This window comes from Mirounga angustirostris, unplaced genomic scaffold (genome assembly GCF_029215605.1).
Source record: "Mirounga angustirostris isolate CCGP_5_RB_7025 unplaced genomic scaffold, mMirAng1.0.hap1 SCAF_6, whole genome shotgun sequence".
NCBI lineage: Eukaryota > Metazoa > Chordata > Mammalia > Carnivora > Phocidae > Mirounga > Mirounga angustirostris.
The window spans coordinates 45,066,052-45,093,799 of record NW_026991714.1 but is presented as its reverse complement, the minus strand read 5'-3'; the positions used below and the strand labels follow the sequence as shown (position 1 = coordinate 45,093,799).

Below are 27,748 nucleotides of genomic sequence, written 5' to 3'. Positions count from 1 at the left end.
AATGTCATTACCATCGGTCACGATGCAACACCATTACAATATCATTGACTGTACTCCATATGCTGTACCATTCTTCCTTGTGATGTATTCACTCTATAACTGGAAGCCTGTATCTCCCCCTCTCCTTCACCCATTTTGCCCCTCCTCCCACTCTCTTCCCACAGGCAACCATCAGTTTGTTCTCTATGGATTTGTTTCTGCATTTTGTTTGTGTGCTTATTCACTTGTTTTGCTTTTTAGGTCCCACGTATGAATGAAATCATGTGGTACTGTCTTTCTCTCTCTGACTTATTTCACTTAGTAAAATCCCCTCTAGGTCCATTCATGTGTTGCAAATGACAGGATCTCATCCTTTTTATGGCTGAATAATATCCCATTGTATATACACCACATCTTCTTTATCCATTCATCTATCAATAGACACTTAAGTTGCTTTCATATCTTGGCTATTGTAAATAATGCCTCAATAAACATAGCGGTGTGGGGCGCTTGGATGGTGCAGGCTTAAGTGTCCGACTCTTGGTTTGGCTCAGGTCGTGAGATCAGGCCCTGAGTCGTGCTCCGTGTTTGGCATGGAGTCTGCTTGAGATTCTCTCTCCCTCTCCCTCTGCCCTTCCACCCCAAAAATAAATAAATAGATCTTCAAAAAAAAAAGTAGGGATGCATATATCTTTTTGCATTAGTGTTTGTTTCCTTTAGTAAACACCCTGTACACCACATATGTAATTTAATACATCTAGTAGTCATGTTGATTTTTTCCTGCAGCCCAGAGAAAGCTGCATATTTGAGAGAGAGAAAGGTTTAGCGGGAAGCAAAGGATAAAGTGTGCAGCTGGACCTTTCTATCCCCAGGTTAGAACTCTGTCATGGAGAGCACTACCCAAATGTTGGTAGCCTAACTGTATTTGCAGTTTATTGCAAAATCACACTATTTCGCAGCTGAAAAAGGAAAACTGACAGCCTCTTATTTCAAATGTGATAAAGTAGGCCCAGAGACGCAAAGGAATTCACCTCAAGTCCCAGAGTCAAAGTGAGACCCAGTTTTGATTCCCACCAGATTGTTGTCTACGCTTTCATGTTGCTTCTGTATCATTGAGCCATTTATTCCTTTGTTTGTTGGTCTGTTCAAAAGAACATTTGGTACCAGGCACTGGTATGGCCTTGGGATACAGTGATGAATATGACAGTACTTATCCTTGAAGACATTGTATGTAAGGGGACACAAGTTCATTCAGTTGTGTCACAGATGAACCTCCAGCTTCTAATGCATGTCACACTGTGTCATCCCATGATCTTGCTCTATTTTCATGGTAAGCAGGGGATAGTAATAATATTTTATTTTTTTAAAGATTTTATTTATTTATTTATTTGACAGAGAGAGAGAGAGAGCAAGAGAGGGAACACAAGCAGGGGGAGAGGGAGAGGGAGAAGCAGGCTTCCTGCTGAGCAGGGAGCCCAACACACGGGGCTCCATCCCAGGACCCTGGGATCACAACCCGAGCCGAAGGCAGATGGTTAATGACTGAGCCACCCAGGTGCCCCAGGGATAGTAATAATATTTTAAAGGACATTTGTGACAAGCCTGAAAGGGCTCCAGGATGTAAGGGTTTTCCCTCCATTTATGAAGAGAAAACACTTGAAGGAGGCACTGGAGACCTATTCTGAGTAAACCACACTAAGCAAAACCTTTAAGGAGAGGAAAAGAAGAATGAACTAATTCTTCAGTTAATTTACTTTACAAACCCCTCAGTATGGACCCTGTATGTCTGGACCATAGCATGTGCCATGATTCGACAGTTGCCAGGGCTCACAAGAGTTCTCTGAGGTTCTAAGAGGTGAACTGCCACAGAACCATTTGGACTTTGGAAAGACAAATATTGCTCATGGTCATGAGAGGACTGGTATTAAAAAAATAAAAAGTCGGGCGCCTGGGTGGCTTGCTCAGATGGTTAAGCGTCTGCCTTCGGCTCAGGTCATGATCCCAGGGTCCTGGGATCAAGTACCGCATCAGGCTCCCTGCTCCTTGGGAGCCTGCTTCTCCCTCTGCCTCTCTCTCTCTCTCTCTGTCTCTCATGAATAAATAAATAAAATCTTAAAAAAAAATAAAATAAAATAAATTAAAAAATAAAAAGTCATTAGATCAGCACAGATCTTCCTAAGGGTAAGTATAACACTTCATAAAGTTTGAGGCACAAATACAAAAATCGCCCATGGCTCACTTTTTATTTCTTATGCATTCCCTTTCAATCATATGGGTGAATATTCACATTGCTTAATCAGGATATATGTGTGATTTTATAATTTTGTTTTTGCAATTAAAATGATCTTTAAACTACTTTTCCATGATGCATATGAGTCATCATAATTGTTATTTTAGTGACTGCATAATATTCCATTCAGTAATCCTACCATGTTTTGATTAAATTTGTCATTAGTCAAGTTATTAAACAAGATGCTCCTTGGACTTTACTGAAAATAATTGTGAACGCTTAGAGTTGTCACAATAAAATCTCCTGTTGGGGCGCCTGGGTGGCTCAGTCGTTAAGCGTCTGCCTTTGGCTCAGGTCATGATCCCAGCGTCCTGGGATCGAGCCCCACGTCGGGCTCCCTGCTCTGCAGGAAGCCTGCTTCTCCCTCTCCCACTCCCCCTGCTTGTGTTCCTGCTCTCACTATGTCTCTCTCTGTCAAATAAATAAATAAAATCTTAAAAAAAAAAAAGTTAAAAAAAATAAAATAAAATCTCCTGTTTACCTATAAAGCCATTTTCAAAGGATCCCTTAGTGAGACAATGTATGCTAATGCAGTTATAGGCTTTTGACCACCCCAATAGCAAGATGCTTTCCAAGTATCTTTGGTTTAAAGGAATTATGCAAAACTGGTACATACTGTGGGCTCTGTTAACCCAGAAATTAAAAAGAACTCTGTTGGCAGCACTGCCCCTTCTTGTAATAGGTCAGGAGTGTGGACACTGTTTCTATTGGTACCTGACTTCCCAGTTTTAAAAAAATGATCTTGTCCCTAAGAACCTGAGGACTAAGTTGTATACTGCCCCTCCAAACTATGGCTGCCATCCCTACTTCTTAGGGAGGTAATGGAGCATGGGTCAATTTAATTTTTTAGGTGTTTGGGGAAAGGTTACAAATAAGGAAACAGATATTTTATCCTAGACAAAAGTGGCTACAACTTCTGCTGTCAGTATCAGTTTTAAATAATGTTAGGTCCTTTTTGAAGTTTGAGTCTGTATGAAATTTATTCCTGCTTGTTATTTTTGTTCTCCTTTGATGACCCAATAAAATGAGTTGTGTATTTAAATGACCTTGGGTAATGACTCCAACTTCTTTGATTTGGAGTTTTTCCATTTTCTACCTAGGAATGATTACATCTGGCTTACCTGTCTCATGAGGTTGCTATGAGACCCAAATGACATGTAAACTGTAAAAACTTCTGACAAGTGCAAGGTGGATGCTATTATTACTCATCAGTAATGGTGATGAGTGGAAAATCCCCAGATAGCATCAGCAGACGGTGCTACACTCTGTGGGTGTGTCAGAGGAGGATATGATAAAGTGCAGCCAGTTAACCCCAGTGATTTGTTCTCGAACGTGAACCTGGCCAAGTCCTTCCACTGTGTGCCTTACTTGTAGAAAGTGTGCCCCCATGCATGTGGGTAAGACTAGGCAAGGTGTTTTGAGCTCACAAGACAAAGGTCATCCATAAACTCAGTCAGGAAGAATCTCCCTGATGTTTTTGTGTGCAGCAGTGACGAATTATAACAAGACCCCTGGGTAAACAGTCATTTCTGGGAGTAAGAGAAAGTGTCATCAAAAATGAAGGATAAGTCTGTGGCGAGAGGAGCATCTTCCCTATTTATTTGGAAACTCAGCTCGGTTTAAATTGTGCCCAGCTTGTGCGGTCAAGTTTTGCCTGCAGGGAGTAAGCCCCACGACTCCCCACAATGACAGTGGGAGGCACGTGACCCAGTGTCTGTGGTCTGAGCTGGAAGATGATCCAAGTGTGCACACTACAGCGACTGCCTGCAAACACTGCAGAGTGAACTCCTCCTAAAATTCACATTTTCAGGAGGAAATTAGATCGTTTTCATTTGTTTTGCTTTGGTTTTGAGGTGTGATTATTTTTTTTCCTGCTGAGGTCATTTCAGTGCTATCTCCACAAATGGTCATTAGGATATTGGGAGACATGAATATGAGTATGAATCTCCCAGGACGCCTGGGTGGCTCAGTAGGTTAAGCGTCTGCCTTCGACTCAGGTCATGATCTCAGGGTCCTGGGATCGAGTCCCGCATGGGCTCCCTGTTCAGCAGAGAGCCTGCTTCTCCCTCTGCCTGCCACTTCCCCTGTTTCTCTCTCTCTCTCTCTCACAAATAAATCTAAAAAAAAAAAAAAAAAAAAGAATATGACTCTCCCCCATATAGAGACATAGAGAGTTGTCCTGGGCAGAGAGGAAATAATTGATTACCTTGTTGTTCTCCTGGCCTCACTCTGCCCAGGTATCTAAGGCACAGAGAGTGACTGATGAACTCTTTCGGCCCATGGAAAGCATGTTCAATGAACACAGCTTCGGGACAACAGAGTATCTTCATGGTATTCGGGAAGAAGCAAATATTCTCCCCTCCCTTATCAGGATTTTGATGACACCATCCTTACTTTTTGGAAGAGATAGGAGTGGGGGTCATCTTTATTTGTTTAAGGCTTTGAAAAAAACTTAAAGGAAATGGGATCATTTATGCTAAAGAAAAGAAGGCTGCCACACAGAAGATATAGTCCATATATCCACTGACTACCAAAAAAGAGAAAATGAGATTCAACTGGGGTCACAACTGAAGACTTATGTCCAGACAATGATTGTTTCTGAAGCAAATGGGGGTTGCCCTCAGTGGATAGAATTCTAATTGTTTGAAATGATGTCCATATGAACCTGTCCGAAGTATTTCCTTACCCACATACCCTTTGGTAGAGCTTCATCATAATACTATTTTTATGCATCACTTTAAGTACAAGGGTTCATTTGTGTTAAGTGGGTGAGCAGTCGGCAGAGAGGACTTTTCCTAACCTGATAAGGTGGGAACAAGTTCATCGAGACCCTAGGCATTCAAGAGTTATGGTCTTCTACTGTATCTCTTTCTTCTATGCAATTTGTTTCTTTCTCAAAATCTAGCCTGTAAACTCCTTGCAACAGAATTACCTGAACAGCTTTTTTTTTTTTTCAATTTTTTTTTTTAAGATTTATTTATTTATTTGAGAGAGCGAGAATGAGAGAGAGAGAGAGAGAGCACATGAGAGGGGGGAGGGTCAGAGGCAGAAGCAGGCTCCCTGCCGAGCAGGGAGCCCGATGTGGGACTCGATCCAGGGACTCCAGGATCATGACCTGAGCTGAAGGCAGTCGCTTAATCAACTGAGCCACCCAGGCGCCCCTGAACAGCTTTTTAAATGCAGGTTCCTGGGCCCAGCCCCAGACCTGCTGAACTGGAATCTCTGGGGCAAGATGAAGAATTGCATTTTTAACAAAGACATAGGTGATTCTGATGTTTGAGAATCGCTCCCCTTATGTTGGGTAGAGGAATGGTTCTCAAGGTGTGCCCCTGGACCTAGAGCATCAGCATCGCCTGGGAGCTTATTAGAAATGCAAATTCTTGGACCTCACCCTATACCTTACTGAATCTGAAAATTCTGGGGGCTGAAGCTCAGCAATCTGTTTTAGCAAACCCTCCAGGTGATTCTGATACTCATCAAAGTCTGAGAAGCATTGGAGTAAGTAGGTCAATTTCCTTCAGTACCTCTTTACAAGAGTAAGAAAGAGACTCATTAAGAGAGAATCTGATTCATTTGCAACACTTGGGTTTTATCTGCAACCAAGAAATCTTGGTTGAGATAGAACTTTAAAAGGAGATTTAATCTAGGGGCACCTGGGTGGCGCAGTTGGTTAAGTGTCCGGCTCTTGGTTTTGGCTCATATCGTGATCTCAGGGTCTTGAAACCAAGACCCACCTCAGGCTCCACCTGAGTGCTTGGCGTGGAGTCTGCTTAAGACTGTCTCTCCCTCTCTCACTGCCCCTACCCCCCCCCCCCCACGCCAAGCATGGGTTTGGGCATGCTCTCTTCTCTCTGAAATAAGTAAATCTTTTTTTAAAAGGAAATTTAATCTAGTGCCCTACCCCCGTAGTGTTTAAATCCCTCCCCTCCTTCAATCCCTCTTTAAAAAAAAAAAAAAAAAAGATTTTATTTATTTATTTGACAGAAAGAGAGACAGCAGGAGAGGGGACACAAGCAGGGGGAGTGGGAGAGGGAGAAGCAGGCTTCCTGCAGAGCAGGGAGCCCGATGTGGGTCTCTATCCCAGGACCCTGGGATCATGACCTGAGCCAAAGGCAAACCTTAATGACTAAGCCACCCAGGCACCCCTCCCTCGATCCCTCTGTCTCCCTCACTCTCTCCTTCTCCTCCTTCCCCCACCCACCTCTCTTTTTCTCTCTCTCTCTTTCTTTCTTATGTGCCAGGCACTCAGGTAGGGATTGAGGATACGGTTGTGAACACAAACTGTAGTTCCCTGTCCTCTTGGAACTTACGCTCTTGGGGAAAGGCATATTTCAAATGATTACACTAATAACTCTGAAATTATAATTCTTATAAGTGCTATGGTGAGGAGGCACATGATGTCATGAGAGCGCATAATAGAGGGATTTGAGCAAATCTGTACACCTCCTATAAGGCAACTAGCCCAGACGGAGCACTTCCTTTTGAGGAACTGGAAGTGTGTGATGGTAATTTCCTAGGAGCGGATCTCAGAATCCATCTGTGACTGTCCTTGTCCTGTTCCACATTCCCACGGCCCACCCTCACTGGCTTTGTGTACAACTGTATCGCGTCACTCACGTACCCTGGGCTCACAGTTAAGTGAAACCCTGGGGTTATCCATCTTACCTTTTTTAGATAATTGAAAATGTGTTAAGGGCAGGACCTTAGAGATTTTCCTCTAGGATGTCAGCCTTTTAGCCAGCATCCATCATTGAGGTTGTTTATTCAGTTATGTTTATTTGCATTATCAACCAATCTAAATTTCTTCCGTGTGTCAGTCAAAAGTATGTAAAACTTTAATAATTGTCTTGCTAAAATCTAGATACAGGATGTCTCCAACAGCCTTCTAATCTGCCAATCTAGTATGTCTGTGTGAAGGAAATGGGTTAGTCTGTCTTCACTTGTTCTAGTAATCACCACTTCCTTTTGTCTGTTGACAAACAGTCTTTTAATATTTATTGACAAGTCAAGAATTCATGAGATGCACTACTTTTAGTCAAATGAGGCATGTAGCCCTTTTCTATGTGGTTAAAAATCTCTATCAAAACAATATCTTCACTATAACACCTTTCTTCCATCCATTTGAGAAGCCCTTCATATCCTCTGAGTGAGTCTTACATCTTCATATTTTCACCTAGAGCAACACCATTGTAACTCATCCTCAGGTCCCTGGATCTCCATGGACTGCACTTTTTTTCTTGGCTTATTCTTCTTCTCTTCTTGGTAGGTCTGTATCCACTAACACAAATAAGATTTAGTCAATAGATGAATATTTTAGTCCAGAAGTTTACAAAATACAATTCAGGGACTTCTAAGAAATCCTGGGGCTAGTGCTCATGAGAGTTATCATTTATAATATGGCAATAAATATTTGCTTAAGTTGGTTACGAATAAATTTTTTTTCAAAGATTTTATCTACTTATTTGACAGAGAGAGAGAGATCACAAGCAGGCAGAGCGGCAGGCAGAGGGAGAGAGAGAAGCAGGCTCCCTGCTGAGCAGAGAGCCCAATGCAGGAGTTGATTGCAGGACCCTGGGATCGTGATCTGAGTTGAAGGCAGACGCCTAACTGACTGAGCCACCCAGGCGCCCTAAATAAATTTTTTAAACAAAATCAAAACTTTTATTACCATTTCATGAAAATGGACTCCATTCATTTTTAATTCCAGTGATGAGTTTTCTTTTGTTTTTAATAATGTCACATTCTATCTGGCCCTGAGTCTGCTCACTTACTCAGTGAGTGGTTTGGACTAGATGATTCTTTTTTTTTTTATTTGAGGGAGAGAGAGAGCGAGCATGCATAGGGGGAAGGACAGAGAGAGGGAGAAGCAGACTCCCCACTGAGCAGGCAGCCTTACACAGGGTTCGATCCCAGGACCCTGAGATCATGACTTGAGCCAAACCGACTGAGCCACCTGATCCCAGAGTCCTGGTATCAAGTCCCACATCGGGCTCCCTGCTTGGCGGGGAGCCTGCTTCTCCCTCTCCCACTCCCCCTGCTTGTGTTCTCTCTCTTACTGTCTCTCTCTCTGTCAAATAAATTAATAAAATCTTAAAAAAAAATTAAACCACGACACATACACACACACACACACAGGTGCAAACATACACACATGAACATGTGCATACATGTCAGACTGGTCAGACAATTAACCGACTGCACCACCCAGGTGCCCCACCTCTCTATTATTTCTTTTTTTTTTTTAATTTTTTTATTAACATATAATGTATTATTTGTTGCAGGGCTACAGGTCTGTGATTCATCAGTCTTATACAATTCACAGCACTCACCATAGTACATAACCCTCCCCAATGTCCATCACCCAGCCAACCCATCCCTCCTCCATTATTTCTTTTTTTTTTTTTTTTTTTAAAGATTTTATTTATTTATTTGAGAGAGAGAGAATGAGAGAGAGCACATGAGAGGGGGGAGGGTCAGAGGCAGAAGCAGGCTCCCTGCCGAGCAGAGAGCCCGATGCGGGACTCGATCCCGGGACTCCGGGATCATGACCTGAGCCGAAGGCAGTCGCTTAACCAACTGAGCCACCCAGGCGCCCCCTCCTCCATTATTTCTTATAAGAACATGTGAACCTACAATTACCTCAGAATAAAAAGTTTTAAAATATTAAACCATGGAGTGTTATAACAGGACTTTGGAAGTAAGTAGGCCTGACTTGACCACCTATTAGCTTAAACAAATTGTTTAGCCTCTCTGAAGTCAGTTTCTTTGTCAGTCTTAAAGTGGGAATACTAATTCCTACCTAATGGGATTGCTGGAAGGATTATATGAGATAGTGTGTGTAAATATCTTACGTGATTCATGCTTACACTGATGGTATTCAACAAACGTTGGTTACTTTCATGCTGCTTCTCCTTTGCTGTAGAGAAGAAACTAGGGCAGACAGCCTTGTTGCAGCTCTCCCAGGAAAGACAACCTATGACCTGAAGCTGAAGACAATTTAGAAGTATACATTACTGAGATGAGCCCCATAGCAGTGTAGTGAGTAATGCTGTTACATAACTTTTGCAAATCACCAGGCGGATCAGCTAACATGGCTTGGCGCACTGAACCGATAAAATAAAATAACAACACAGCTTCCAAACCCAGCCTGAGTCAGGGGGTCCCAACACAGCAGCCAGAGTGAAAATCCAGAATGACTGCATAGGCCTTGGAGCTTTGGCGTTTCAGTTGACTCAGACATGCTGTAAATCTGTGCAAGTAGAAAAAAACAAAAGCTGACCCCCTGGATAACTGTTCCCCCAAGGGGCCCAGAGAAGCTTTCTTTTCCTTGCAGAATCCTTAATCATGTCTCCCAACTATGAGTTTTCCATGCAACTGCACAGATGAGAAATAGGGAGAGACTAAGGTCCTGAGGATGTGATTGCCGAATGAATGGCCAAGATGTGTCTCCCATGTCTTCTAAAATGTTTAGAATTTCCCAGGGATCTGTCATTGCCCCCGATCTGATGAATGTTTCAATCGGTGAATTGGATAGAAACAACAGAAGGCAAGCCCACCAAATTTTTTAATGATACAGAGGTGAAAGGGAGTTTGGAAACAATTATAATTTTAAAATGATTTTGGCTGGCTCTGGGGCACTGAGTTGATCACAGTAACTTGTAATTTATTAGGGGTAGTGTTAAAACCTGTACTTCAGAATCAAAAGTGTAAGTACAGGTTGGGAAAGGATTAAATTGACAAGGGTTTTATATGAAAAAGTTGGAGGGATTTTATTTGCCTGTAAGAAAAGTATGAGTCAATGGTGTAATGTGTTTGTGTTAAAAAAAAAAAAAAAAGAAAAAGAAGTTAGGGACCAGAAAAAGGAAAGTAATCTTTTTACTTTACATAATTTGCACAAGTATAAAATACTCAGTGGGTTGGATTCAGTGTAAGGGCCAAATTTAAGAAAGATATTGATTAAATGGAGTTGGTTACTAAGGGAAGGAAGGAAAAAAGAGGGCTAAATTTAAAAAATCCCCAAAATTATATTGTTTAAAGAATGGTTGAAGGAAAACAAAGATATTCAGCTATTTTTTTTTAGAATTACCATATAGAAGAGGAGTAAACTTGTCTATTTTGCTCTGAAAAGCAGAAATGAGATTAATGAGAGTTCATGGAAACAGATTTTGGCTCAATAAAAGGAAAAGTTTTCAAATAATTAGAGCAGTTCCGTGACTACTCCATAAATTGTGAGCTTTCTGTCACTGGAAATAATCAAGCTAAGGCCAGATGAGCGTCTGGGATTCTGAAGACTTCCAGCATGGAGCGAGAGCTCAGGGTAGGTGACCTTTAAGACCACTTTCAGCTCCCATAGTCTATGATTTAAGTAAGCAAGAATGCCAAGGCCACTCCTGACATGCCAGAGCTACTTTTTCAACTCTTGGCTCTGATTCTAACCAGCTGTGTGACCTTCAGCCAAGAAATTAACCATTTTTTTCTTTCAGTTTCCTTATCAACCAAATGAGGGATCTGGATTTAATGCTCTTCTCTCCAGCACATCTGTCTCCTTGAGCATCCTCATAATGATAACATGTTGGGAAAGTACAGTTGGAGCTGATAACCTGCCATTTTTCTAAGTCGACCTACAAGAAGGCTTAACAACCAAAAGCCTTTGTTGATTCTGGGGACTACTGGACTAAACTCTCAGCTGCTTGTTGGCAGGAGAGCAAGTGATTGTGATCCTGGAATTTGTTCTCATGAGATCTATGGCAGGAAGTTGATCAAATAACTGACAATCCAGTTTTTCTCAAACACCTGTATATTCCGGCTGAGTTCAGCAACGCCTCTACAGACAACTTAGAAGAAATGAAGGTCATATTACCATTGCAATACAATTCTATCTTTTACAAAGCAAACCTTTGTTCTTTATTTCCGTAATGATCTGGCAGATGCTGTTGAGCTTGGCTTACAATCATAAAAATTAATATCCATAAAGTGGATTTAATATGGCAGATACTGTTCTAAAAGGTTTGTAGACGTTAATTTACTTGATCAGTTTATAACCTGAAAAATCTGATGATGAATCAGTAGGTTAGATCCTTTTTTCCCCTGTGGAAAAGGAATAGTTAAAATCCAGTTTAAATCCATCCTAATGATAGAGAGTTGAGAATTTAGATCCCTGCCCTCATTCTTTTAGGCTTTCTTGCTGATGTTCAATTACTGTAATTTCCTGTGTGGTTCATCTGATTACTAACCCTTTTCTTTTCTGCCTAGATTAAGGTGCCTCATCCGCCACTACTACATTCCAGCTCTTCTTTCTCCTCTTGGACTTCTTTCTGACTCCCACATCATTGTCTCCAAATCCCATTTCTTCTCTTTTTTTTTCAAAGATTTTTGGAAACACACATAGGGGGGCTGCCATAGTTTGCTTTGATATAATTATGGAAGGTATGAGTAGGATTTCAAATACCTCCTCCAGTTACTGAGGTTAGTGGGGGAAGAAATAAGTAAATTTATGCTTTTTGTAAGGACATGAAGAATTCAAAACCTTATTCCCAGGCTCGCGGGTCTGGCAGTTCTCACTCCATCCAAGTACCACATTTTCTTCCATCTCTTTGTTTCCTTAGGTTGGAAATGAAAACAGCTGTTAAAAATAAGAACACATGAGTCAATCTTGAATCTCAATGTATAATTACAGTTTCCATCTCTGTTGGTAAAGTCCCTCCCAGTGTACTGAGCCCCATATCACAGCCCCCTTGCTGTCAACTTTATACCAAGACTTTAATTTGTGTTTTCCAAATCTCTAAGATTAAACACTAAATCATTTGCCAAGCCAGAAAAAATAACAAGGAAGAAAATACTTCAATTTAAAAACTTGATTCTCAAGCATGCTCTTTTTCTGATTTAGATCTTGAGCAGATCTCTATGTCAGTATTAGAAATGTCAGTTACGGTTCCACATTTTTGAAGGTGGAGATTCAGGGCTTTGTGGTATCCTCACCGTGAAGAATGTTGCTTGAACTCTATAGAGGCTATGCCTTGAAATGTATTGTATTTTCACTTTTCCAGGTTCCTGAGGGTTATGACCTCCTAAACCAATCTTAAAAGAGTCATCTAGAGCCTATTGATTGTCACCTTCTGGAGCAGATTGATCCTTTTTCAGTTCTGCCCAGTCCGCCTTATCAACCACTCATTCCTTGACTGAGTAATCCCATTGTCTAAAGCTCTGAAGGTCCCCAGTGAATCAGCGGCCTTCAACTGGCTAATCTAATTTGCCCTATAAATACAGATCATATGCTATTAGCAAGAGAACTTCGTGTCCTATAGGAGGAGAAGCAGGAGACAAGAGACTTGGTGCTTTCAGTCACTTCATTTAGCCTTATTTCCCCTTTCTAAGATTTGATTTCTTTATTGTTAGATTAGATTATTTCTATGATTCATTTCCCTGAAAAGATTATTATAATTCTGTAATCATTGTATCCTCCAAGAGCTAGCTTTGTGCGTTGAAAATTGCCTTGGTCAGTTTGGGCTGCTGTAACAAAAATATCACGGTCTTGGAAGTTTAAGATCAAAGCACTGGCAGGTCCAGTGTCTGGTGAGAGAGAGAGAAGTGGGGGGGAAGAGCTCTCTTCTTATAAGGGCACTAATCCCATCATGTTAAGGGCAGTAATCCTATCATACCTCCCTGGCCTGATTACCTCCCAAAGGCTCTATCTCCAAATATTATCATACTGGGGATTAGTATGTATTATCATACATATGAATTCTGGGGGACACAAATATTCAGTTCATAGCAGAAATGAAGATATTTGTATGCACGCTGTGATTTGTGGAATTCTGGGAAGGCTATTGAGCCCTTGCTCCCCCAACCACACTTAAAATCCTGCCATTAAATATTTCCTCTCAGACATAACACCTTTTAAAATCTAATATGTTTGGCTATGGAAAGAGCCCAGATGTCCTTCAACAGATGAATGGATAAAGATGTGGTGTATATATACAATGGAATATTACTCAGCCATCAAAAAAAAAAAAAAAGAAAGAAATCTTACCATTTGCAAAGATATGGCTTGAACTACAGGGTATTATGCTAAGCTAAATAAGTCAACCAGAGAAAGAATTATATGATTTCACTCATATGTGGAAATTAAGAGACAAAACAGAGGATCATAAGGGAAGGAAGGGAAAAATAAAATAAGATTAAATCAGAGAGGGAGACACGCTGTAAGAGGCTATAGGAAACAATCTGAGGGTTGCTGGAGGGAAGGGGAGTGGGGGAATGGGGTCACTGGGTGATGGGCATTAAGGAGGGCACATGATGTGATGAGCCCTGGGTGTTATATAAGACTGATGAATCCCTGAACTCTACCTCTGAAACTAATAACACACTATATGTGTGTTACTCTACCTCTGAAACTAATAACACACTATATATAATAATAAAATTAATTATTTTAAATAAAATAAAACAATAAAAAAATAAAATCTAATCTGTTTGGAAGGGCAAACCTGGAAAACTAATATGTGAGGTAGTATAGCGTGGTGCTGGTACAGTGTAGTGTTGTCTGACTGGATCCGACTGCCTGAGTTCACACACTTACTAGCTCTATGACCTTAGGCAATTAATTAATCTTTCTGGGCTTCTGGAGCATCTATATAATCAAGATGATAATAACACCTCAAAGGTTCTTGTGAGGTTTCAATGAAATATGTAACATGCTTAGAAGAACAGTATCTTGCTATATAGTTGTTAGCCATTGTCATCCTTTGTTTGCATAAATCAGCATGTTATATTGATGTCCTTTTGACAGAAAGTTGTTATCAAGCCACAAAGAAATCGGAGTTTTGTTCAGGGAAGGGGGGGCGGGGGAGATATTCCATGGCTACACAAAGCCCTGTGAAGAAATGGTCTGCGTAGTGAGGTGCTACGATTGGAGGCATAAAAATAAACAGGGGTTCATCTGCTTCTCGTCCTAGCCAGTCTGCCCAGGAACGGATAGAATGAATCCGCTGCTATGGGGAGCAAGGAGTGTAATTCACATCTGCACATGAACTTTGAATTCGGCACCTGCTTAATTTTTCTGTGTCTCATAATTCTCTCCCTTGTAACATTCAGGTCATATTAGGTCCCCTGAAGAGCCATGGTCAAATGTAGAAGTATTCTTCTTCTCTGCTAAATGCCCTTGCCTCTTTCTCTTAGATTACATGAAGCAGACGACGTTCGAAGCCCAAGCGTTTCTAGAAGCTGTACAGTTCTTCCGGCAGGAGAAGGGACACTATGGCTCGTGGGAAATGATCACAGGGGATGAAGTCCAGGTAACACGGGCTCAAAATTCTGGACCCTCTTCTCTGTCTACACGTGGGAGGTCAGAGTCATAATTTAAAAATTTTTTTAAAAATCAAACAATAAAAGTTGCAAGAACAGAAGATGTAGTTCCAAAGGCCGTTTCTCTCATCGTCTAGAAGCATTTGGTCCACAAGCTATTAGGCACCCTCTCCAAAAACCTCCAGACCGGGCAGTAAACAGGGCAGCCTGAAACGCTGCAACGGCAATGGGGAGAGCTGCTTCTACTGCTTTCTACACAAAGCATGATTCTTTCAACTGGCCTCATGCTTCCAGACCATAAGCAAACATGTGCGGTGGGGGCTTAGGTCAGTGGACTTGGGCTAAATCTTGCCAAGTTATTGGACCTCTTTTTGTCTCAGATTAGTCCTCTGAGAAAGAGAGTAATGATAATGTTTACCTTGCAGGGTTCTGAGCATTAAGTGAGATGTTGTCGGAAAACTATTGGCATGCACTTGTCTTTATGTGTTGAATGATCTATAAACGAAGTCAAGGAAACACATTTTAAAAGCATTAGACAGTTTTCCGTGCATTTTATTTACCTCTTCTAGTTTTCTATCCCCCGTGGCCTGATATAATTTCCCATGACCTTGATTAAATGCTAGTCATGGGCTGAGTACCTCCATTGGCTTGGTACCAGGGACATTGTTACAAATCTCCAAGGAAACTGTGTCCATGAGAACACCAATCACATGGCTGATTCAGCCAGGAAGAGGAGGCTGGGTATGGCATTATTTAATTAGAGGCACACAGGGTCCAACAATGCTGTTCTTTCATTTCCCCTCATCTCCCCGAGTGCCTCTTTTGGGGGCCAGTGGAATTTGTTATTAGGAGCCAATATTTGGAAGAGACCAGATGGGGCCTTGCCTTCGTATGTCATGAAACATCTAACGCCGAAAACATTTGCTCATGATGATGGGGCTATTCTTCATTGTTTAACCATATGACTCAGAAGCTTCTTTTTTCCCTCCCTTTGGAGGATTCTAAACTCATTTATTTCTTAGCCTGAGACTTATTCCAGCACTTTAGCCAATTCTTGGTTTCTGATATTTGGGGGAAGCACATCCATTTATCAGTCTGAGAGGATTAAGGACTAACTGTACTTATGCCAAAAAGAAAAATGAAAGCAAAAGGGGAGGCTGAAGGCTGCCTTGTAAACCAACATATTTAGTACATATACCAGTATTAAAATGCCTTTGGGTAGTGCTTTTTAATGTTCAAATCCTAATTCTGTGTGTTCATCTTACTGATCTCATGAGGTTGCTAGTATTTCCATTTTGTAAATGAGAAAACCGAGGGAGGCATATAACAGTTAAGTGACTTGTCTGGTTTTAGTCACTCAACAACTATTGAGCCACTGTATGCCAGGCACCATGGTGGGTGCTGGTGATCCAGAGGATGGGTGGGACAGGACAGTCCCTGCCCCGTGCAGCTGATAGCTTCATGGTCACCACTTCATGCTAAGTGGACAGATGGCAAAGGAAATGATGGCTTCCAATTACTGGTCCCGTGAAAGATCAACACCAACAATGGAACTTGACCAAGTTCAACATTTATTTAACTCCTCAAGTTTACCTATGCTACTTGCTTGATCTTTTCTTTCATTTGAAATTTCATGGCGGCTCACATGTCTTCATGATGCCCCATCGAAAGCAGGTACTTAATGAATCCTTTCTTTGCATTGAGTATCATGTTTCTTTTGTTGACCTTCTGCCTTTTGCTTTGGGTTGATAATGTGCGAAGCGCTAGGAGGAGCAAGAGAACTAAATGACTCATCCTTTGCCATCGCAGTGAGGCAAGTCATACCTAGATGTAGAACAAGGCAGTGTTAGAAGTGTGTGTGGCTAAGCATATGTGGGTCTGCACATATATGGACATCATAAAGCATTGGCACGAAGCAGTGATAGGAAGGTGCTAATTTTGCAGTATAAAAAAATACCGTAAGTGGGAAAGCAGAACTAAACAAAACAAAAACAGAGAAGAGATCAGTAAAAGCTGGAGTTATCAAGTGACCCAGTAAGTTTTGCTCCCCCAGGAATCTGAGTATCTGTGGGGAAGTCAGACTCCTAAAATGTGAGCGCTGGAAGGGCATTTCAAGGATTATCTGTCCATCACCCTCCAGGTGAGAAAAAGAACATGCAGAGAGGTTGGCTGAGGTCACAGAGCCAGTCTGGGATGGAAACACATTTTGAGCCATGTCTGGCTCTGCATGGAGAAGCCAGTGAAAGAAAATGCAAGGAAGTGGGCTCGAAAACCCCCCTGTCTGGGGCCCAGGGAGGGTACGCTTCCCTGTAACCTCACGCATGGAGCTGAAGCAGTGTCTCTCCTAATGCTCACAGGAAAAAGAGATCAGAGGCCCAAAAAAGCTACCAAGTAATTAAAAAAAGAAAAAAAAAAAACGGCATGACATAGCTGAGTTTAAGAATATGACATCTTTTGGGCGCCTGGGTGGCTCAGTCGTTAAGCGTCTGCCTTCGGCTCAGGTCATGATCCCGGGGTCCTGGGATCGAGCCCCGCATCGGGCTCCCTGCTCGACGGGAAGCCTGCTTCCCCCTCTCCCACTCCCCCTGCTTGTGTTCCCTCTCTAACGGTCTCTCTCTGTCAAATAAATAAATAAAATCTTAAAAAAAAAAAAAGAATATGACATCTTTTGTTTAAAGCACTGCGTTTGTTTGCACTTTTTTCAGATCTACTAAAAATTTGATCATTTTGTCCTAACCCCTCTACCTCAGGGCCTGATATTCAGAAGATGCTCAGCATTGTTACATTATTATCTTCATAGTAATGACTCACATAGCAAGTCTGGTGGGCCCTCATGGTAGGGGTTATTTTTCAGGCAAGTGTCCAGGCAGAGCAAATATCTTAGGATAACTTGCCTATGGACGATTAAGGTGAAAACATTTGTATACTAGTAAAAACTTCAAGATAGTTCCTACTCATCTATAAAAATGTAACAGATGAGGTCATGAAGGAAAGCAGTTTGCAAAATGTAAAGTATTTACAGCTATTTGGTGTATTTATTAATCATAGTAACATATTTATGTAATATATATTTATTATCTTATAAGTGTTACTATAAATTTAAATTTGCCTTTAAATTAATCAGATGAGCTGAGAAAGTAGCTTATAATTCCCACAGAACAGGTAGTTTCAAGACAAGAAAACTATCCACATTTTAGGCCTCCATACATTTCAGAGTTGTCTTTTGTCTAATGACCTTGAATGTGACCCCTTTAAATGATTCTTTCACCCATGGCCACACAGTAACATAAAAGGCACAAGGCCGACAGCCTGGTCAGACCATCGGGCCAGTCTCAGGAAGAAGAGCAGTCTCTGGACCTCACATCTTCCCCACAGCGTCAGCATCTGGAAGGTAACACATGGTGTGGCCTTCAGGGAGTGAGCCTGGGTTTGTTGATTTTGACCAACCTAATGGCATGTTTGGTTTCTTATATGTGTGATGGAATTTTAAAATCTACACATCCCGGCAGTTAAATTTACACACACATACACACACACACACCTTTTTTTTTTTAAAGCAAAAGTGGTATTTTTAGGGCCCTAAAAATACTCGATAGATCTTGTTCTGGGGGAGAAGGTTGAGGAACCCCTTCATTAGTATGGCTTACTTACTTGACTAGCTACTTTCCCTAGAATAGCCCCAGGGCTTTGGACCCTGCTCATGAAGAGCTGACCCAGGTAGGGAATCTCAGAGCAGACCCTGGGTGGGTGCGGGGGGCTACACAAGGATGGGGGGTGGGCTGAAGGGTGGAGGAAGAGGGTTACTCAGCGTTGGGATGGACACAGTTGGGCCTCAGCACTTTGAGGCTCTGCCTGCCCTGTGGTGTTGCCAAGCCCCACACCCTTGCAACCCACTCCTATTCCCCTTCTCTTTTTTTTTTTTCCCCAGACATATTTCCTTTTCAATTCCCTAAATTATAAAATAGAACTCAATTTCTTGGAACATTATGGGAAAGACTAAAAGAAAACTATAAGCCCACCCAAATGGAATATTTTTTTCCTTTGGCCTTTGTAACATTTTCATCTTTTCAAACCCATTTCATGCTTATGTTCAGACTCAAACTAATATCTGCAAAAGGATGAATTAGGCAATTATTATGACCCTGATTTAACACTATCAACTAAGATAACATTTCCCATTGATTTTAAGCTCTGCCTTCAGGCTCCTTATCTTCCTAGCTCATTCTCCCCATGCTACACTTCCATCAGTCTCGGGCAGATGTGTTCCAACTAAGGACTTACTCCACCAAGCAGGATAGGGGAAGGGTCCATGGATTATTAATTACCTACTTGAATCTAATTGTTGGACCTGCTAATCTCCATGGAGCTTGCACATATCACGTTCCTCTCAAATTCCTCAAGTATTCTGGCTCACCTCTTGACTGCTCCCAGAGAATGGTTAAGAAAGAAAAACATCCCCACCAATGAATTACCAGGACTTGGGGAAATCCTTCCCCATTATAATCTTCATCACACCACAAAGTTCCACATCGCAGGTGACAGGAGCCCCACTCCCTGCACTGACCTGACCAGCCTGCTCTCCCAAGGACCCACAGGCACAGGGGGATTGGACGGCTCCCCCACCTCTACCCTGGGAGTGTTCCTGGACAGTTCAGCTAAAGTTTCCCACCCTGCTGTAACAGAGCCCTTGGTGAAAGGCAAAATCTCGTGAGCTCATGAATATTTGCACTAGCATGAGGCTGACCAATGACCTCAGGAAAAAAATCTTCCGTAATTCCCAAAGCCTAATTTGAATTTTTATGAGAAGGAGGTCAATTATTTTGCGCAATTATCATTTTAAATTCATAGAACAGATGTCAAATGATTCTCCATTCCCAAAATTACTCTTTTTCTTTTGTAAATCTTGTTTTGCAGCCTGATACTGGAAACTAAGCTGTGACCCCCAAAAGATTCATAGTAAAACTGAATCTGAAAAACAAATCTGCTCCAATTCGGGGGGAGATGGCTAGTTAAGGAAGGAGAAGTTGGTGTTACATGGAGCACTGTAATAAATGGACATGAAGAACATGCTCAGATTAAAAAAACAAAACAAACAAACAACATTTTCATGGAGCCCAGCAACATCTCAGGAGTGACTTGGGAGCAAATTTTTTTTTTAAACATTCTGAAGACTTTAGATTCCCTCTCCCGTGTTCTGCTCATCCCACAAATGTCCAGTTGTTCTAAGTATTTGTTACTCCCTTCTTTCTCTAAACTTTAAAGATAATGGAGGTGGGGTTCAGGAGACGGCAGGGACAAAGAGCATGAAGACACATAGATCCCAAGGGAGCTTGAGGAGGCATGATGGTCTCAGAGGACACAGAAAAGGACTCAAGCCACCAAAACCAAGCCTGATCCCTGTCACGAGGTTGCTAAGGATGCCCTTATCCATAACTAAACTTTTGCCTTTTATCCTAAATGCACTAGATTCTTCTAGTTTAAAGAAGTGTGAATTTGAGGAATTTGTCCTTTCTGATGGTGAACCGTCAGCAGACATTACTATTCTTTGCAAATATTTAAGAACGTTTACCCTCCAAGATTGTCTTTAGTTGAAATTTCTGTAGCCTCAGAACCAGAGTGAAACTATCAGCCTAACAGATTTTATGTAGTCCAGGACAATCTTAGTTGCCAGGATCGGGACTGCCAATCATGACAACTTCAGCAGGCCTGATGCTCAGATTCAGTAATCACCACCCAACTCACTCTGGGACTGTCCTCCTCTCCCCAGATCCTGAGTAACTTGGTGATGGAGGACCTCCTGCCAACCCTTCAGACAGACCTTCTGCCCAAAATGAAGGGGAAGAAGAACGACAGAAAGAGGGCCTGGCTCGGTGTAAGCCATGACTTTGCTACGCGACTGTGCGCCTCAAAATGAACATACCTTTCCCTTCTTTTTTTAGGGCAGTTTCTTTCTTTCCTTCTTTCTTTCCTTTCTTTCTTTCTTTCTTTCTTTCTCTCTCTCTCTCTCTCTCTCTCTCTCTCTCTCTCCCTCCCTCCTGCGCTCCCTCCCTCCCTCCCTTCCTTCCTTCCTTTCTCTTCTTCTTCTTCTTTCGTTTTTTTTAAATAATTCCTTCCCTGGGTGGAGAACTGCCTACCTCGAGTCTGCTCAGTCTCACTTGCATGAGGACTAATCCAAACAGACTCAAACCTTGAAAGAAAAATCACAGTGTGCCTGCAGTCGTGTTTATGTTAAAATAATCTGTGATTAGCCCTTCTCCCTCTGCTTGGCTCGGGCCAGTGGGCCAGCGCTCGCACATGACAGAGCCCCTGATTTCTGTGCTGTTCTCTGTTACAGCTCCTTGAGGAGGCCTACAACCTGGTTCGGCATCAAGTTTCAGAAGGATTAAGTGCCTTAAAGGAGGAGTGCCGCTCTCTGACGAAGGGCCTGGAGGGAACCATCCGTTCGGACATGGATCAGATCGTGAACTCAAAGAACTTTTTGATTGGAAAGATCAAAGGTCAGTGAAGATAATCCACGCTCCTACAGCTCAATGAGCTGTGCGTGTAGGGCTCCACCATGTAGTCAGAATTCATGATTTCAGAGCACGACTGAACTGACGGAATTGGGAAGAAGTGATAACAGGTGTAAAGGGGATATGCAAGTAAGGGCCTGGACCTTCCCAAGGAGACTTCGGTGACGCAAAGTGGAGGAGAGTTTGCTTCTTGCCTGTGGTGCCCGCGTGTTCTGACACGGCCCCTGCCCTGTTGCAGCACTTCTTAACGCTCATTGTATTGGCTTCTACACGCGCCCCTTCTCTGCCATAAGCTCTCTAAGAACAGGACCATGTGGCCCCTGTTTCACTCAGGCACACCCAGGGCCTAGTACCATGCCTGGTATATTCCGACTCTCAGGGAATACTTGAATGAGTGAATAAATGGATTTTCTTTTCACAAGAAGAAAATTGGCTTAGAGTTGGTAAATGTAGATTCTAGTCATAAGTGCAGCATTGGCCTGTCAGGTGTACTTGGGAAGGTCACTTGACTTCTATGTGCCTTAGTGTCCTCCTCTGTCATCAGGAGGGGCCCTGAGAGGGAGGTCTGCCAACTGTGGCCCCAGACCCAAATCGGGCCCGCTGCCTATTTCTGTAAATAACATTTCATCGGGACACAGCCATGCCCGTTCATTTATGTATCGTCTGTGGCTGCGTTCATGCTTCAAGGGCAGAGTTGAGTAGTTGGAACCGAGACCTCCTGGGCCGCAACGTCACGAATGTTCGCGATGTGACTATTGACAGAAAAATGGCTGCCTGTGCCCTCACAAGAGGCCTGAGATGGCCTCTAAGGAATTCTACAGGATAACATGTTAAATGTTAATTCCTACATCCCAACAAGCACAGCACACCGAATGTCATGGTTCCTCTGCAATTGTTTATCAGCAATCTTATATTGTCGATTTTCAGAGTCTTCACTCACTTGCTCATTTGCTCGCTCACTCGCTAAAAAAATACGTACTAAGTGCTTTCTGAGCAAGGTGCTGGAGCTTTAGCAGTGAACAGGGGACCCAGTTCCTGTACTCAAGAGACTTAGAAACTGACAGGGGTTGTCTGCTTGGTGGATTATCCTCTGCCCTTCAGGCCTCGTTCACACTGCAGCCCAGCTCCCCTCTGAGCCCTTCCAGCCGGTTCTTCTGCGAGAGAGTAGAGAGGAGGCATGCCTCTAGCAAGGATGTGCCTGTTTCCGTGCATGACTGTTCATGTGGTGCCTTCTGAGGCACATAAATTAACCTAAGCGTTATGTCCTTACTATTATCCATTCCTCCGTTAGCACAACTGATCTAGAATTGACTATACTGAAGTGCTTATACAACCTAAAACTGCCAGCACGCAACTCCTGAGCCCACGTTCCAGGGAGCTGGGCCTCACTGGGCCTCACTGTGGCCATTCTCCTGGCCCGAATTCAACCATTTTCTCTCTCTCTCTGTGGCTCCAGTATATCCCACATAAGATGGAAAAGCACTCTGCCCTATACTAGTCTTTGTTTCCTAAAAGGATCTTTGAAAGGAAGTCACGATCAAGTCTTTTTACAAGGGAATATCAAAAACACATTTTAACCGGGCCTCTGGTTCTCCACCTTTAAAACAATAAAGTACAGTTGAGCCTTGAACAACATGGGTTTGACCTGCACATGTGCACTTATAGGTGGGTTTGTTTTTTTTTTTTGGATAAATTCAGTCCAGTACTGTAAATATATTTTCTCTTCCTTAGGATTTTCTTGGTAACATTATATTTTCTCTAGCTTTTGTTTGTTTAAAGATTTTATTTATTTGACACAGAGAGAGAGAGAGTGCACACAAGTAGGCAGAGCGGCAGGCAGAGGGAGAGGGAAAAGCAGGCTCCCTGCTGAACAGAGAGCCCGATACGGGGTTCGATCCCAGGATCCCGGGATCGTGACCTGAGCCAAAGGCAGACACTCAACCGACTAAGCCACCCAGGCACCCTTCTCTAGCTTATTTTATTGCAAGCATACAGTATATAACACACACAACATACAAAATATGTGTTCGTCAACTGTTTATGTTATGGGTACGGCTTCTGTTCAACACAGTAGGCTATTTAGTTTTGGGGGAGTCAGAAGTAATACACAGATTTTCAATGACACAGGGGGTGGTCAGCACCCCTAACCTCGGCATTGGTCAGGATCAACTGTATACTTCAGACTGCATCAATAAAGGGCTTTGGATTTTGAAAGAATTTGGGGAGTATTAAGCAGTGATCTTTCCATTTCCTCCCACATGACTCTTGAGAGTCAAGCAACCAATCTTTAGTCCTGCCCCACAATATTTATTCATTCAATAAACATTTATCCTGCTCCTACTGAATACAAGGGCTACAAGGATTCAACGAAGACAACATGATTTTACAACAAGAGGATATGAGGCATGTTGCAGATTCTGAAACAGCAGGGAAAAAATGGGAAAGATGCCATAAGAGAAGCAGGAACAGAGGACACTGTGGTTCCCAGCCAGGAACTATTTCAGCTTCAAAAAACACTGTGGGCTCCTTATAAAAATAGCAATGTTTTTGTGTCGGTTGATGGGAAAAAAGGATGATGCCAACAGGTGGGACAAGGGCTCACAGTCCGGGAGCGCTTCCCGAGTGCCACATACGGTTCCAAGCATCCGAACACAGTAAGCCTGCTTCATCGTCACCCCAACCCCCAGAAGTCATGCGTCCCATGATCTCCACCTCCCAGATAAGAACACCAAAGCGGAGATTAAGGAACTTGGCCAGATTCCAAAACTGAGTCAGGCTCCAAACCCCTCTAATCCCAACACTTTCCGTCTTCGTCCCTGTGCTCCCTAACTTCTGGATGAGTTTATGAATCCGTGTGTCACCGAACAGTATTCATCACAATGGCGTCTCGACATGCCTGGAAGTCAGCAGAGCGTGTCCATGTGGGGTGTCGAATGTATTCCAACCAGAAGGAAGCACCAGCAGGCAGCTCGCAGCTCAGGGGGCTGCATGGTGGTGCCAAGGGCATTCGGCCGTCCGAGTGGGTGAAGCGTGTACTGGGTCTTGAAGAGGTGAGTGGGTTGTTCACAAGCAGAGGTGGAGGAAGGAAGGCCCAGGGCAAAGGAGCACTGAATGAAGGCACTGAGAGGAGGCTGCAGCCCCTGCTGGTACACAGACATCAGTGGGAAACAGGCAGAGGCGAGCAGGGTCTCCACCACCCCTGCTGGAGTCCATTTCCTCCCCGCTCAGTGGGTGAAACCCGCCATCCACCACTAAATCTTTACTGCATGTTACCTGTGTTCATGATTATTCTGAAATTTCAGTCAGGTGCTTTTCAAACAGTCCTTCTCTCCGAGTTAATTGATAAATAATTCATTTATTCTCCCGACATGCAATTTTGCATTTTGGTACCAAGCAAGTCATTTTTAGAAGTCATAGATTGTTTCATATTTAAATCATACAATCAAAAGGGTTTTTTTTTCCCTAGCAATTCTATGACCTCTTTAATATTTTATATACCAAATATTTGTGAATTATTCATAATATGAATAGTCATCTCAGATTCTCCCAAGTAAGAGGCAGTCTGATCCTCCATACCTGTGAAATATTTCTGCAAACTGAAAGAAGAACGTGCCCATTCATCTCACTCTAAGCACCTTATTTGCCAATAAAAGATTAAGAAATAACTTGAAGTATAGTCCTCGATCTGCAAATTAGGGTTTGACCTTGGTCAAGCCCTCGGACATCTCCAGGCCTCTGATTTTCCATGTAATAAAATGGATTGGACACCCAGATATGCTTGTCCTTCCTTTCTCGGTTCTGTGGTACGGTGCAAGGGCCATGTGACTTACCAGAGCCACAAAGCTAACCTTCCAGTGTACAGAGCAAGCTCAATCCTTTTCCAGCTTAGCCTTCCCTCACTAGATCTGCTTTTAAACCTGGCTAATCTGACCTTCACCTTAGCACTTTAAAAAAAATGCAGATTTCCACGTCCTATCCAGACTTCCTGAATGAGCATCTTTACTATGCTCTTCCTCTTTTACTTTTTTTTTTAAATTTTATTTATTTGTTTGACAGAGAGAGACATAGAGAGGGAACACAAGCAGGGGGAGCAGGAGAGGGAGAAGCAGGCTTCCTGCTGAGCAGGGAGCCCAATGCCCGGCAGACGCTTGGCAGACGCTTAACGACTGAGCCACCCAGGCGCCCCAATGCTCTTCCTTTTTTAAATCAAAGGGCAGGATTTGCCCCCAGGAAGTGTGGTTACATTTCTTTCATCCCTCTTTATGATTTTTCTGTGCTCTCTATATTTTTGTCACTGTGCATGTTTTCCGTGATTATCGGGTAAAAAAATAGCCTTTTTTAAAAAAATTGGGTGTGGGAGTGGGAGGTGGGGTGGTGTTTGTTTTGAATGAAATTTGTTTCTGTTTGCCCAAGAAAAGACTGTGTCTGAGTTTTAAAAACGTCTCTTGGGGGGGGGAGAGGGGAATTGAATTCTATGAGCTGATTAACTCTTAGAGAAATTAATTAAAACTTAATAAACTGTTATATACAAATATTGAATCATCATGTTGTACACCTGAAACTAATATAATGTTATACGTCAGTTATACCTCAATTTAAAAACTTAGTAAGTTGTGTTTTTTAGAAGACAAATTATGCATATATAACAATGATGCTGATAATAAATAGGTGGATCATCAGCATTTTCTGTTTTCTATTAGGCATTGCGTGATCATAGGGACCACACAGAAAAATGCACTTCATCCCAGGGCAGAGGAAAGCTTGGGGAAGGGAGGGATTGTTTGTTTCAATTCTAAAAACATCTAATGGTTTTCCATTCTGGTGAATACTGGCCTGGGACTCTCTGTGCTGGTCTGTCTTGCCCGTTTGAGCTTGCCTGGGTTGTTAAATGGCTCTCTGGGGCACTGCCCACCCCTGGCCTGGCTCCAGGGACTTTGAACCCAATTTTGCCCATAGTAAGTGATGGTTTTCTGCCTTTTTCCTATCTCAGCCATGGTGGCCCAGCCCGCAGAAAAAAGCTGTGCGGAAAGTGTGCAACCATTCTTGGCGTCCATTCTGGAGGAGCTCATGGGGCCGGTGAGCTCAGGATTCAGTGAAGTACGCTCACTCTTTGAAAAAGAAGTGGATGAACTTAACCAGAACTTTCAGACCACCAAAGACAATGCCCAGCTTAAGGAGGTGAGATATGGAGCCAAGGAACTGAGTGTGAATGGCCTGCCTGGGGCTGCCTTTCTCTTGGGCCTTTATCTGCATTTGTGCATTCTTTCCTTTCCTTTCTTCCTCCCTCCCCCCACTTCCTTCTATCCATTCATCTATTTCTTTCATTCAGCCAGCCACCCCATTTATCTATCCGTTCACCTGATTTCCTTTATTAATGTTTTTCAGGTTGCAAAACTAATAATGTGCTTGTGCAAGTGAAACAATATATATATATAGACAAAAAATATATATGCACAAAATTGATCACCCATGATGTAGAAAAGAGGTTAGGAAAGAGGTTCGAAGCCGGCGGCCAAGAAAGAATTCTTGAGACATCTTTGGTGCAAAAAGGTGGTTTTGTTAAAGCACCGGGGACAGGACCCGTGGGCAGAAAGAGCTGTGTGGGGATCATGAGGAGTGGCCCATTATATATTTTCAAGTTGGGAGGGGGTTAGAGATAGCATAAGTCTCTGAAGAATTTTGGAAGCAAGGTTTCCAGGACCTTGAGGGGGCTAGCTATTGTTGGGAAAAGGTCATTTATTTCTGTCTAATAAAACCTGAATCATGAGACCTTCAGATGTATATCAGTAGGTCATATGCTTGGGGGATGATTGCCAACATGTATCTTGGCGGAGTATAGGTAAAGAAAGTTTCCAAAGGAATTTTTATATATAAAAGTAGACTTACAGGATCGTGGAGCAGGGGGTCGGGCTAGGATTGTCTTTCGCCCTTAACAAAGCATCAACATCGGGACAGTTGAGTCCCTAGAGGAATGTCACTCTGCCTGTTTCAAGGACTTGTCAATGGGCTGTAGGTAGTAAGGAAATTAAATATTTTTCTTCTGCTTTTGTTTCCCACATCAACCCATGCCCACCCCAACTCCTAGGCTACCTCCACTCCCAACTCGCTGAATTAATTAATATAAATAACTTAGAATGTGTTTTCACATACTTGTTTCTTGTTTATACAAATATAGAAACATATATCCTCTTGATATAAATTTTGTTTGTTCATTTGTTTCCAAAAATATAGACTTGTGATGAAAACAATGTTTCTCAAAGTGTGGTCCCCAGACCAGTAGTATCATCAGCTGGCTGTTAAAAATGCAAATTCTCAGGCCCCTACCAACAATCTACTGAATCGGAAACTCTGGGGGTAGGGCCCAGCATTCTGTTTCACAAGGCCTCCCAAGGACGTGAGGTACCCTAAAGTTCAGGAATCACTTACATAATGTGGCAGCTTGGTTTATACTTGACATATCACTATCAGTCCCTGGATAAAACCAGATACCTCTCTTCCCCCCCCTTTCTTATTTATTTATGCATACATACACATGTAATTATACATAAACAAGACACACTTTATAAATATTTTCAAGTTCCTTTTCGCAATCTTTTTTAAAACTTGACTTTACTGTCCCTCTTCCCCTCTCCCCCACTACCCACATCCCTTCAAGTAACTAGTG

The 27,748-nt window shown here is 42.5% G+C and overlaps 1 protein-coding gene across 1 annotated transcript in view; it reads left to right on the top strand.

The window, feature by feature from the left end:
- The window catches only part of NIBAN1 (niban apoptosis regulator 1), a 155,066-nt gene that overhangs the window by 110,097 nt on the left and 17,221 nt on the right, over positions 1-27,748 (top strand). Inside the window, exons 6-9 of the mRNA XM_045877330.3 lie at positions 14,447-14,562; positions 20,340-20,444; positions 20,907-21,069; positions 26,075-26,262. Coding sequence (XP_045733286.1) covers positions 14,447-14,562; positions 20,340-20,444; positions 20,907-21,069; positions 26,075-26,262 — 572 coding nt within the window. The remainder of the gene's footprint in view (positions 1-14,446; positions 14,563-20,339; positions 20,445-20,906; positions 21,070-26,074; positions 26,263-27,748) is intronic.